The sequence below is a fragment of the Vanellus vanellus genome, assembly GCF_965231255.1.
Source record: "Vanellus vanellus genome assembly, chromosome: 24".
Classification (NCBI taxonomy): Eukaryota; Metazoa; Chordata; class Aves; order Charadriiformes; family Charadriidae; genus Vanellus; species Vanellus vanellus.
In genome coordinates, this window is record NC_138929.1 from 3,843,801 (window position 1) to 3,855,444 (window position 11,644).

The 11,644-nt window shown below is 63.4% G+C and overlaps 1 protein-coding gene across 1 annotated transcript; it reads left to right on the forward strand.

The window, feature by feature from the left end:
- Positions 1–7,247: 7,247 nt before the first annotated feature.
- CYB561 (cytochrome b561) lies at positions 7,248–9,667 on the forward strand (the record flags this gene model as incomplete). The annotated part of the gene is made up of 5 exons (XM_082494902.1): positions 7,248–7,449; positions 7,655–7,753; positions 7,827–7,930; positions 8,022–8,179; positions 8,855–9,667. The coding sequence occupies 5 exons, from the start codon at positions 7,248–7,250 to the stop codon at positions 9,051–9,053; spliced, it is 762 nt and encodes a 253-aa protein (XP_082351028.1). The 3' UTR covers positions 9,054–9,667.
- Positions 9,668–11,644: the final 1,977 nt, after the last annotated feature.

Sequence of the window (11,644 nt, forward strand, 5' to 3'; positions counted from 1 at the left end):
TCTCCTCCGGCTCCGTCCCCCAGGCTGGGACCAGCGCCAACAGCCCGAGGATGGGCTATGACATTGCAAAGCCCTGAAAACGCAGCGTGCTGAGGGCAGCTGTCGGCTCGAGGCCCCTAAATGATGCCCACATCTTGGGAGGATGGTAAATAAATGCAAGACACTATTAGTCAGCCCCTGGGGAGCCCCCGGCCGCAGTGCAGGAGATGTGCCCGGTGCCAGGCACATGGCTGGGAGCATCACAAGGCAAGAAGGAAAAGCCTGGTCAGAAATCATCCCTCCTCCTTCATCCCTCATCCTTCGTCCTTCATCCCTCATCCCTCCTCCTTCATCCCTCATCCCTCCTCCTTCATCCCTCATCCTTCATCCCTCCTCCTTCATCCCTCATCCCTCCTCCTTCATCTCTCCAGCCCCTCTTCCTCAGCAGCCGGCCAGAGCTGGGCACTGGTACGGGGTGAGCGAAGAGGCCAACGTGTTCCCTCCACGCCCAACAGCCCAATAAAACATGGCAAAGTCCATTATTTCCCTTTTTTTTTTTTTTTTCCCCCCTCCTTTAATAACCGAAAACAATCCCAGCCCTGAGGCGAGCGAGCGTGACTGCTCCGGGAGCATTAATCATCTGCCGTGAGCCCTGTGCGGGTTATCGCGGCTGTTTATCCGAGCTGCTATTAAAAAATCACCATAAACGCGCCTTCAGCCTCTTCTGAAAGAGATTAAGTGTTTGCACTGGCTGCGCCGATCCTATCGCCCGCCCGGCTCAGCAAAGTTGTGTTCCCGGGGAGGAGGAGGACAGGGCGGCTTAATTACTGCCAGGAGGAGAAGCAGGGTCAGGAGAACCAGGGTCTTTTCCAGCTGGGCTGCTCCCATCCCCGGCCCGGGAAGGAGCCGACTTCCCCGGGGGGAACTTCATCCCAGCTGGGAATCACCCCTTTTTCAGCCCTCGCTGAACCCCAGGGAATTGGGGACCAACACCCCCCCCTCCCCCCCTCCCCCCCGACGTGACCCAGCGGGACAATTTGAGCTTAATCCTGCGCTACCCCGCAGCCATTCCCGTGGCAGCCGCAGAGCCTTCTAACACGGCTTCTGGTTTTCGCTCTTCTATTTAGTGAAAAACCGTGAATTTTGCCCGAGGTTTGGGGTTTTGCGGGGACCGCAGGGGCTGGGGAAGGAAGTTTCAGGCTGCAGCTCAGCTCCTCGGAGGCAGCTGGGCTTTTGAATCGCAATCCTCCGGGGAGGCATCTTGCAAATTAGCATTTCTTAGCAATAAAAACTTGATTTAGGAGAGGGAAAAAAAAAAAAAAAGAAAGAAAAAAAAGAAAAAGAAAAAACAAAACCCGAACCAAAAGAGGTTACATCAGCAAAATGGTAATTTGATAATCTCAGGCGCGGGGAGGGGAAGCTGCCTGCGCCGGGGTGGGGGTGAGCAGCCGGGGAAGGGCAGGAACTGATGGTTTTACCATGAATTATGAGTTGATGATGCTCCTATCGATCCGCGGGCGCTCGGCAGCCCAGGACAAACCCGGAGTGGGTGTCGGGCTTGGCTGATAGCCGGGAAGCTGGAGCAGCCTCCGCTGAGCCGCTTCGACTCACTGATCTGCGGGATGCCCGGAGCGGCCCCGAACAGCCCCGAACATCCCCGAGCCCCGCGGATCCGTAGCAGGACAGCCAGCGCTGGCTCTGCCACCCGACGGGCACGTCACCGTCCCAGCAGTGCAGGGAGGATTTCATTATTGCCAGCTCGGGGAAAGCTCGGGCAGATTTAATAAAGCCATTATGCCCCTGGCAATGTCTTTAATTAAAGAGCTGGTTACAAACGGCTCGCTGTTCCCCGGTAAGAGGAGAGTGCTGGCCAGCGTTGAAGGGGCTCGTTTGTCCCCACATCGGCTGCCACCGCGTCCCCTTGCAGGTGGCAGCGGGTGCAGGGACCCCTCGGCAAATGCCGCCGTGTGCGACCCCTGGGTTTGTCCCTTCTGTGTGGGTGGCACAAGCAACCGTGACCATTTAATCTTGTAGGGTTGAGAGCCGCTCTGTCTTTTTGGCTGCTGAAAGTCGAGATAGATCGGCTGGATGCAGTTATAAACATTTGTAAAGCTGTTCCGTATTGTATTACACAGTGCTGTTCTCAGCAGAGGGTGAAGCTTTTCATCTTGCCAAGTGTCCTAAAGATGAACCCCCAAATCTCAACCCCTTTGAGGCTTTTTGGAGGGTCTCGCAGCAGGGAAATCCTCCCTCCGCTCTGCCCAGACACCCGGCCACCCCTTTCCACCCGGGCCACGGCCCAACAAGCTCAAGGTTTGCAATTTATGGAGGCTTTTATGGCTTGGCTGATTAACTCTGGTATTGGTTATTTCCCAACCCCCGCTGCAGCGATAAAGCCCGACCGCAGGCTGGGAGGCGGAGGCGGCTCCTACGGCCGTGCCATACGCAGCCTCCCGCTGCAGAGGGGGTGATCCCCACGGGCGAAGGCTCGGGGTGGAGGCCCTGGGACTCTGACCTGGGCAGCAGCGGGGCCCGGACTTTGGTCTCGGTGTGACAGGTCTCCATCATGTCCCGGGACTGCACCGGGATTTCAGCTCTGCTGAATCACGCTGTGGTGGCGGGGGGTTGTCCGGCTCCTGGGGTTTGTGCCCCACGGCACAGGTCCGTGGCCAGGGGGGGAGAAAGTGATGGGGATCACAGAATCGCAGCATCCCAGACTGGTCAGGGTGGGAAGGGCCCTCTGGAGCCCCCCCAGTGCCACCCCCCGCCAGAGCAGGGGCACCCCCAGCAGTGGCACAGGACACGTCCGGGAGGGTTTGGAATGGCTCCAGAGGGGGAGACTCCCCCCCTCTCTGGGCAGCTGTGCCAGTGCTCTGCCGCCCGCACAGGAGAGAAGTCCCTCCTCAGGTTCACATGGAACTTCCTCTGCTCCAGTTTGTGCCCGTTCCCTCTTGTCCCGTCACTGGGCACCGCTGAACAAAGACTGTTCCCACCCCCCGGCACCCTCCCTTTGGGGATTGATAAGCGTTGATAAGATCCCCCCTCAGTCTTCTCTTCTCCAGACTGCAAAGCCCCATGTGCCTCAGCCTGTCCTCATCAGAGAGATGCTCCACTCCCCTCATCATCTTCGTAGCCCTTTGCTGGACCCTCTCCAGCAGTTCCCTGTCCTTCTTGACCCGGGGAGCCCCGAACTGGACACAGTGCTCCAGATGGGGCTTCCCCAGGGCAGAGCAGAGGGGGAGGATGACCCCCTCGCCCCGCTGGCCACGCTCTGCTTGATGCCCCCCAGGATGCCATTGGCCCTCTTGGCCACCAGGGCTGGCTCATGGGCATCCCGTTGTCCAGCAGGACTCCCAGGTCCCTTTGCACAGAGCTGCTCTCCAGGAGATCAGCCCCCAGCCTGTACTGGTGTGTGGGGTTATTCCTCCCCAGACGCAGTACCCTACACTCGCCCTTGTTGAATTTCATTAAGTTCCTCTCTGCCCAACTCTCCAGCTTGGCCAGATCACGCTGGATGGTGGCACAGCCTTCCGGCGTGTCAGCCGCTCCTCCCAGTTTTGTGTCATCAGCAAACTTGCTGATGGTACACGCTATAACGTTGGGGGGGACCCTCAGTAGGGTCTTTGGAGTGCCTTTTCTCTGGAGGGTCTGAGCTGCTGAGAGCAGCCTTGTGTGCCCAAGGGGAAGGGCAGGGGGCAACAACCCCGTCCCCAGACAGATGCGGTTACACCTGGTCTGCGCCAGGGCGGCACCAGACCCCACCAGCCACTCCAGGTCCCTGGGTGCTCCCAGCGCCGTCCAGGGCCGAGGGGGCTCCTGACCCCTCCGGGTGTGGGGGTGCGCCGGCGCCCATGGGCGATCTGGCTCGGGGGGCGCTGCGGGTCCCTTTGGGCATCCAGACCGCGGGATGCTGCCGAGCCCACCCGCTGCGTACCTCACTGCAGCCCACGGGTGACCCGGGGCCGAGGATGCTCCGGCTCCTCCCGGCCGGTCGGGCCCTCCTCCGCGCACCACGGGCTCCTGGTGACACCTAGTGGCACCGTGTGACACACGCAGACACACGGACACACACACACGGCGCGGGGAGGGGGACACACGGTCCGGGGGTGCCACTCGCCCCGCTGCGCAGCGCTGCATCCCCCGGGGGACCCCGCTCGCAGCCGGGTCAGGAGGGGCCCGGAGGGGGGGGACCGCCCCCCCCACCTCTCCCCATCTCCCCCCATCTCCCCCCACCTCCCCCTGTATCCCTTCTCCGGGCTTTTCTCCCGCAGGGACATCCCACGGGGGAGCGCAGGATGCGGCCGGCGGTGCCGGAGGGGCTCTCGGGGGGGCGGGGGGGAAGGTGGAGGTGGGGGAGGTCCCCGGGGACATGTCACCCCACTGCCACCACCCCCACCCCCCCTCCCCTAAGCCCTGCCAAGGGCCCCACAGGGGTACTGGCACCCGGCACGTCACCCCAGTGCAGCTGATGGGGTGCAGGGGATGCGCGGGAGCTAATTAAGCCAGATCCGCACAAGGCCGTCGTTAGCGCTGCCCGAAGACAAATTAAATGGTGACAGAGCCGGTACAGGGGACAGGGCCCCCCCCCGGGGACTGAACCAGGCAGGTTGTGGGGTCCCTGGGCTGGTTTGGGGCTGGGGTGCCGCAGGGTGTGGGGTTCAGGTGGGTGCAGGCAGAGCTCGGGGGGGGGGAGGTCACCCACGCTGCCAGTGACTCACCCCCCCGGGGACCGTCCCTACAGTACACAGACCCTCCCCTTCACGGTGATATCCACCCCCTCCCCTCAATTTTGCAGCCCCCTTTTCCCCCTCCCCAGCCTGCCATAGCACCGATGCAGCGATGCTGGGGGGGGGGGGGGGGCGGGGGGGTGGCCCCCACCCTCTGGCTGTGCCATCGCTCCGTTGCCTTGCCAACGCGGTGGCCCTGTCCCTCGCTCAGACACTGTCACCGCTGGGCCTGGCACAGGCAGCACCGCCCGGCACCCACAGGTAGGGTTTGGGGGGGACACGGGGGGGGGGGTGGGCTGCGTGGGTGTCCGCCTCCAACCCTCCCCCAATACACCACTCAGCCCCCCCCCAGTTCTGAGCTGGAGGGACCCCCCTCCCCTGCATGAGCCTTCAGCCTCCATCAAAAGCAGAGACACCACCCCCCCCCCCCCCCCCGAGACCCCCCACCCCTCCCCAGGGATTCTGGGCCAGAGGCCAAGGTGAGGGGCTGCCGGGGTATGCAAGGCACACACCACCACCACCCCCCCCAGGCCACATGGGGAGGGTTTAACTGGACAACCCCCTCCCTTTTCCAGAAGTGGGGAGCACTGGCTTTGCCCGGGGGGGGGGGAACGACGGGGGGGACTGAGGCTGAGCTCGGGGGCTGCTGGGGGTGCAGAGGGGCAGAGATGCGGTTGGGGGGGGGGTGGCACAGGCAGGTCCCCACCGCGGGATGGCTTTGTGAAGGGGCTCAGCTGTCTCCGGCTCCCCCAGCACAGACGGGTCAGTTTTGGGGCTAATGAGCAACTCACAGAGCCCGATTCCAACAGGCACCTCCCTGTGTCCCGCTGCCAGTTCCCATGCTTGGGGGGGGGGGGGTGTTGTTCCCTGTCCCTCTGTCCCCAGCAAGGTTGGGGACCGGCTTGTCCCCATGTGCCAGCGGAGCCAGGTGTTTGCATCTGGTGGGAGGACGTGCAGGGCAGGATGGGGCCACATGGGAACCCATTTGGGACCCCATCGGAGTCAGCAGCCCCACGGCAGCGGTGAGGGTTTGGGGAGGGGCTGTTGTGATGCCGGGAGGAGATGGTGCCCCTCACTGCGCCCCCCTCCCCCCCCCGGCCTGGTCCCCATGTCTGTCCCCGCAGAGCATCCCACGGCCCCGGGCGCTGAGGCCTTTGCAGTGCAACCTAATGGGATAAACCAATTCCCGTAACCCACTTATCCGGCTGATCCAATAAAGGTGGCTGGGAATAAAGTGTGTGCGTGGTCTTAATGCATCGTCCCCCCCTCTCCCCCTGCCCCCCCTGGTGCTGGCAGCACCGTGGGTCTGTCTGCGGCAGCCGGCCGGGTGCTCCTCCCCAGAGGCAGCCGCAGCGGGGCCAGGGCAGAGGTGGGACGTTGGCCTCTGGGGCTGAGACTCGCTGGCCCTGGCTGACGGGGAAGCAGGAGAGGTGGCCGAGCCGGTGACAGTGGTGGCTCTGATCCCTGGGCCAGCAGGGAGCATCGGGGGATAACCCAGCACGAAGACCACCACCGGTGCAGGTGGGTCGCAGGAGCTATGGGACAGCTCTGCGGTGTGGCTGCAGTGTGGCTGGGTGACGCGGTGTGTCCGTCCCCCCCAGCACGGGGAGTTGCTCAGCCCCGTGTCCCCAAGGGCCATTGCTTTTGTCATGGAGGGAAGGGGTCCTGAGCAGCCTGCACTGCCTTCCTCTAGCAGGCGTTTGGGGGGTGGTGGTGGTGTGGAGCTCTGGGGGTGCGTGAGGGGGCAAGGGGGGGACATGGGATGGGGCTGGAGTGGGAGGGATGGGGCTGGAGGGACAGGGATGAAGGACTGAATGGAGGTGGAGGGTTGGGGGTGGAGGGACGGGGATGGAGGGATGGGGATGGAGGGATGGGGATGGAAGAATGGAGGGAGTGGGATGGGGCTGGAAGGACAGGGATAGAGTGGGAGGGACAGGGATGGAGGGATGGGGCTGGAGGGAGAGGGCTGGAGGGATGGGGATGGAGGAACAGGAATAGAGCAGTGGGGCTGGAGGGACAGGGGTGGAGAGATGGGGGTGGAGCGACAGGGCTGGAGGGATGGGGGTGAAAGGATGGAGGCAGAGGGCTGGGGATGGAGGGACAGGGATGGAGGGATGGGGCTGGAAGGACAGGGATAGAGTGGGAGGGATGGGGCTGGAATGATGGGGCTGGAGGGAGAGGGATGGGGCTGCAGGGACAGGGCTGGAGGGATGGCAATGGAGGGACAGGAATGGAGCAATGGGGCTGGAGGGACAGGGCTGGAGGGCTGGGGATGGAGGAACGGGGCTGGAGGGACAGGGACAGAATGGGAGGGCCGGGGCAGGAGGGCCGGGGCTGGTGCGGAAGGGGTGGTGCGGGCAGGACGGGGCCGTGGCGGGCGGGAGCCGCCTCCGGGCGCGGCTGAGGCGGCGGGAGGCGGAAGCGGCCGCTCGGCGGCAGGTGAGGGCGGGACCCCCCCCGGGGCTGCCGGCCTCCCCCTTCCCCCGCCACTCCGGGGCCACCCGCCGCCCCCCGACTCCTCTCCGTCCCCGCAGGGCCGCCATGGAGGGGGCTCCGCCGCCCGCCGCCCCCGCCGGGCTCTCGGCGTACGTGGCCGTGTCGCAGGTGCTGGGCCTGACGCTGTTGGCCACCACGGGCGCCTGGCTGGGCCGCTACCGGGGCGGCGTCGCCTGGCACGGCCACCTCCAGTTCAACGTCCACCCCCTCTGCATGGTGCTGGGCATGGTTTTCCTCCAAGGCGACGGTGAGCGCCCCATTCCCCGCTGCGGCCTTCAAAAAGCCACCCCTGAGCTGCAGCGGGGGACAAAATGGTGACAAACGCCACCGGGGAGATGCTGCGGGAGCACCCCGCCTGCGCGCAGCACCCCCCCCCCCCCCCGGGTGATGCGGGGTGCTGTGGGGAGGTGGGGGACCCCCCATGGATGCTCATCGGCCCCTCTCTCCGGCAGCTCTCCTGGTCTACCGCGTCTTCAGGCACGAAGCCAAGCGCTCCACCAAGGCGCTGCACGCGCTGCTCCACGGCCTGGCGCTGGTCATCGCCCTCGTCGGTGAGCGCCGGGGCCGGGATGGGTGGACAGGGCTGGATCCGGCCCCGGCGGTAACGGGCTCCTCTCTCCGCAGGCATCGTCGCCGTCTTCGAGTCCCACCGGACCAAGGGCATCCCCGACATGTACAGCCTCCACAGCTGGTGCGGGATGGCCGCCTTCGTGCTCTACCTCCTGCAGGTGAGGGCTGGGGAGCCCCTGTCCCCCCCCGAAGGGGGTGGGGGGGTGAAGGGACCCCGCGGCACCCCGTCACATCCCCGTACCCCCGCAGTGGCTCCTGGGCTGCGGTTTCTTCCTGCTCCCCGGCGCCTCCTTCTCGCTGCGCAGTCGCTACAAACCCCAGCACGTCTTCTTCGGCATCGCCCTCTTTGCCCTCTCCGTCGCCGCCTGCTTGCTGGGCATCACTGAGATGCTCCTCTTCAACATCAGGTGGGTGAATGAGCTGGGGTGGGGGGGGGGTGGCAGCCACCCGCCCCGATCCCCCTGACCCCCAGCTAAAGGGCTGCTCCAGCCCCCCCGGGGCAAAGTCTGGCCCCTGCTCTGGCTCCGTGGCTATTAAATCTTACCCCGAGGCCTTTAGTTCTGTTGCTGCTGCTGAGTCACTTCCCAGATGGTGTTTAACAAGGGCTGGGTTCTGCGACAGCTTTCTTTGGGGATGGGGGTAAAATACACACCGTCGCCTCTCTGCAGCCTGGTGTTTTCAGAACCCCCCCGGCGTGTCCCCGAGGCCTCTGCCCCCGCAGCTGGGGGACATGGCGATGGCCCCACCTGCACATTGGGGTCACCCCCCCAGCGCCAGTACAGTGGGGACACGGCTATGGGGCACCGCAGGAGCCACCTGCCTCTGGCTGGGGGAGCGTATGGGGCAGGGGAGGTGCCTATAGCCCTGCTGTAGGACTGTGCCCCCAGTTTTCTCTGCTGTCACCAAGAGCATCCCTCCCCAAAGCAAGCAGCACCCGGGCAGTCACCTCTTGCTCTGATTTGGGGGAAAAGGACCTTTCCCAGGGAGTGTGCTGGAGGGTGAGGATGAGGAGGGCATCCCAGCCAGGGTAGGGACAGGCCACCCACACCCCGAGGCTGGAGCATCCCCCTCTGCCCCCGCAGTGACTCCTACAGCCACTTTGTGCCCGAGGGCGTCCTGGCCAACACCCTGGGGGTGCTGCTGGTGGCCTTCGGGCTGGTGGTGGGCTACGTGCTGACACGGGACGACTGGAAACGCCCGCCACTGGCCGAGGAGCTGGCCCTCTCCATGGACTTCAAGACCCTGACGGAGGGTGAGAGCCCCGGTGGCGGCAGCCAGTGATGTCCCCAGATCCCCAGTCCCCGGCACGGGTACCTCGTGGTGTCTGTGGGATGTACCTCGTCCCCAGTGTCTTGGGGCTCTGCCCAGCTCAGGGTCACGAGGACAGCTGGGGAAGGACACGCTTGTTGGTGTATCGCTGCCTGTTGGGTTCAGCTTCGCTTGGCCTTAATTCTCCTCCGCTCTGTCCCGCGCAGCCCTCGGTGACCCCCTGAGCCTGCCCCGAGCCCTGCGGGGACGGCGGTGCCGCAGGCAGGGGCAGGGGGTGGCAGCATCACCGGGGCATGACAGACGGGGGTCCCCGGGTTCTGTCCTGCGCTGGCGACCGGGGGGTGGGAGCCCAGATTTCCCCGCTGTGAGCGGCTGAAGCCCAAAGCCCGTTCTCAATGCCCATGGGGGCAGAGGGGATGTTTGCTGCCACCCGGATTTCCCACGCGCTGGCAGCCCATCGCCCTCCAGCGCGGCCATGTGTGGGGGCAGCTCTCCCCGAAGGGCTCCCCGGGGACTCGGAGCGACCCGGCGGCTGTGCAGGTTCAGTGTCTTCATGTCTGAAATGTTTTCTTCTCTCACGCGATGTGTTGTCTGCTCGGTGGATGCTCCTGACTTAATAAATGTCTGCAGCTAAGCCTGTCCTCCTCCAGCTCATGCTTTCGGGGTACCCCTGAGCCGGGAGAGGAGCTGCCCAAGGGGCTGGGGAGGGCAGGGCAGGTATTTGGGAAGGGATTGTCCTGTCTTGGCCCTGTGCCGTGCACCCAGTGCCGTGGAGCTCCGTGGTGGCGGCGCGAGGGACCCCACAGGGATGTCTCCAGGGTCTGGCCATGCCCTGGATGTGAGGAGACTCACTGCCACGAGGAGGTGCATCCCCGAGATGTGGGCTCCTCTCCTTTGCTGAAACCATCCCCTCTTCCTGCTGGTTTTCGGCAGAGGCAGCCGCGCGGGTGAAGCTGCCGGAAACCCGAAGCGCCCGATCGCAGCGCTGCAACGCGAGAGCAGCAAAGGCACAAGCCGAAGCCGGGGCTTTTTGCTCGCCACAACCCCCATGTGCCGTGCCCTTCTGCGCCGTGCATCCAGCCCATCCCGGCGGCTGCAGGCAGGGATGCTCACAGCTGCGAGGGGCCTTCAGCTGCGAAACCCAGTCCTGGGTTTGGGCAGGGATGAAGCGAACAGATACTCTGGTCCTCGGGAGCTGCAGGGCTCCAGCGTCCACCGCACCGAGCTGTGCTTTCTGCCATTTAGTCCACAACACTCTCTGATGCGGTTCCCTCCCCTATTTTATTAATGCCCCTTTGCTAACGGCAGCAGCAGCGCTGTCGCCGTCCCCTCCCGCTCCTGGTGGTGCCAGGTCCCCGTTCCCGGGCAGTGACAGCCAGACCCGACCCTCGCGCGCTCCCGACATCCCCAGGTTATTTCCATGCTGAGAAGCCACGGCGTGCTCCTCCGCTCACCGCAGCGTGGGAAAAACGCCAGGCCAGACGCCGTTCCCAAGTGTTAACCATTTATAAATAAGTACATTTTTTTCATACATACAGTTTTCATTGTACAGATTACAATCTGTATACATTGGGGGGGGGGGGGAATGCATTCTTTTGAACTTTTCACATCTATCTCACAGCTCACATGTACAGACAAGAAAACTCTGCTCAAGCAAATACAGCAAAGGAAAAAATATGTTTTCTTCTTTCCTTATACATGAGAGGCGAAGGCCTCCGCTGTCGGCAGGGGCTGCTCTTCCCACTGCACAATATCACAACTGTGTGGTGTTCAATATATCAGTAGAGAGAACAGAACATGCATTGAATAATATACTGTACAGAGAAAGTCCTTTACATCAGAATTATAGAAAAGCTAAAGGAAAATTTAAGTGTCTTAAAGATCTTCCCAGCAAGTGTCTCGGAGGATGGCAACCAGGGAACTGTACAAAGCACTACGTGTGTGTACTGTACGTGTTTGTACCAAACTCGGATCCTCTCGGATGTGAAGACAGGAGGGAGACGAAAACGCTGAATGCAACACGATGGGAAAGAAAAGGCGGGACAGGGATGACACCGGCAGTACTGGCAGAGTCCACGCGTGTCTCTGGGTCAGCGGTGTAGCAACAAAACGGACTTGACGTAGCACACACTGCTGCTCCCGGTGTCTGGCTTATCAGCGCACAACGAGGCAGACCCACGGTGAAGCGACCCGGTTCCCTGCGGGGGTGTGTGTGGGGGGGAGGCTTTCCCACCCGCCCAGCACCACCCCGACCCGCCGGAGGAGATGACCCGCAGCCCCACCGCCGTCCCCGCACAGCGTCACCCGGAAGGGACAAAGTCTTTTGGCAAAGCAGCCCTCCGTTTTCACGACTATAGGATGCGATCCCGTGGGATGGGACCCGGCTGCCGACTCCCCAGTACCGCGACAGCTAGAAAATGAGCAGGAGGAAAGGATACAGCGGATGGGTTTGGTGTCCCGTTGGCTTTCCCGGTGACGGCCGCGCTAGCTGTGTTTTCTCTCGGGTAGGTCTGTAACAGTTGCGGTGAGATCCAGCTGTATAGTCAGGAGTTGGACACGAACGCGTCTTGCTAAAGAATTGAGCCCTTAGTGGTTTATATTAG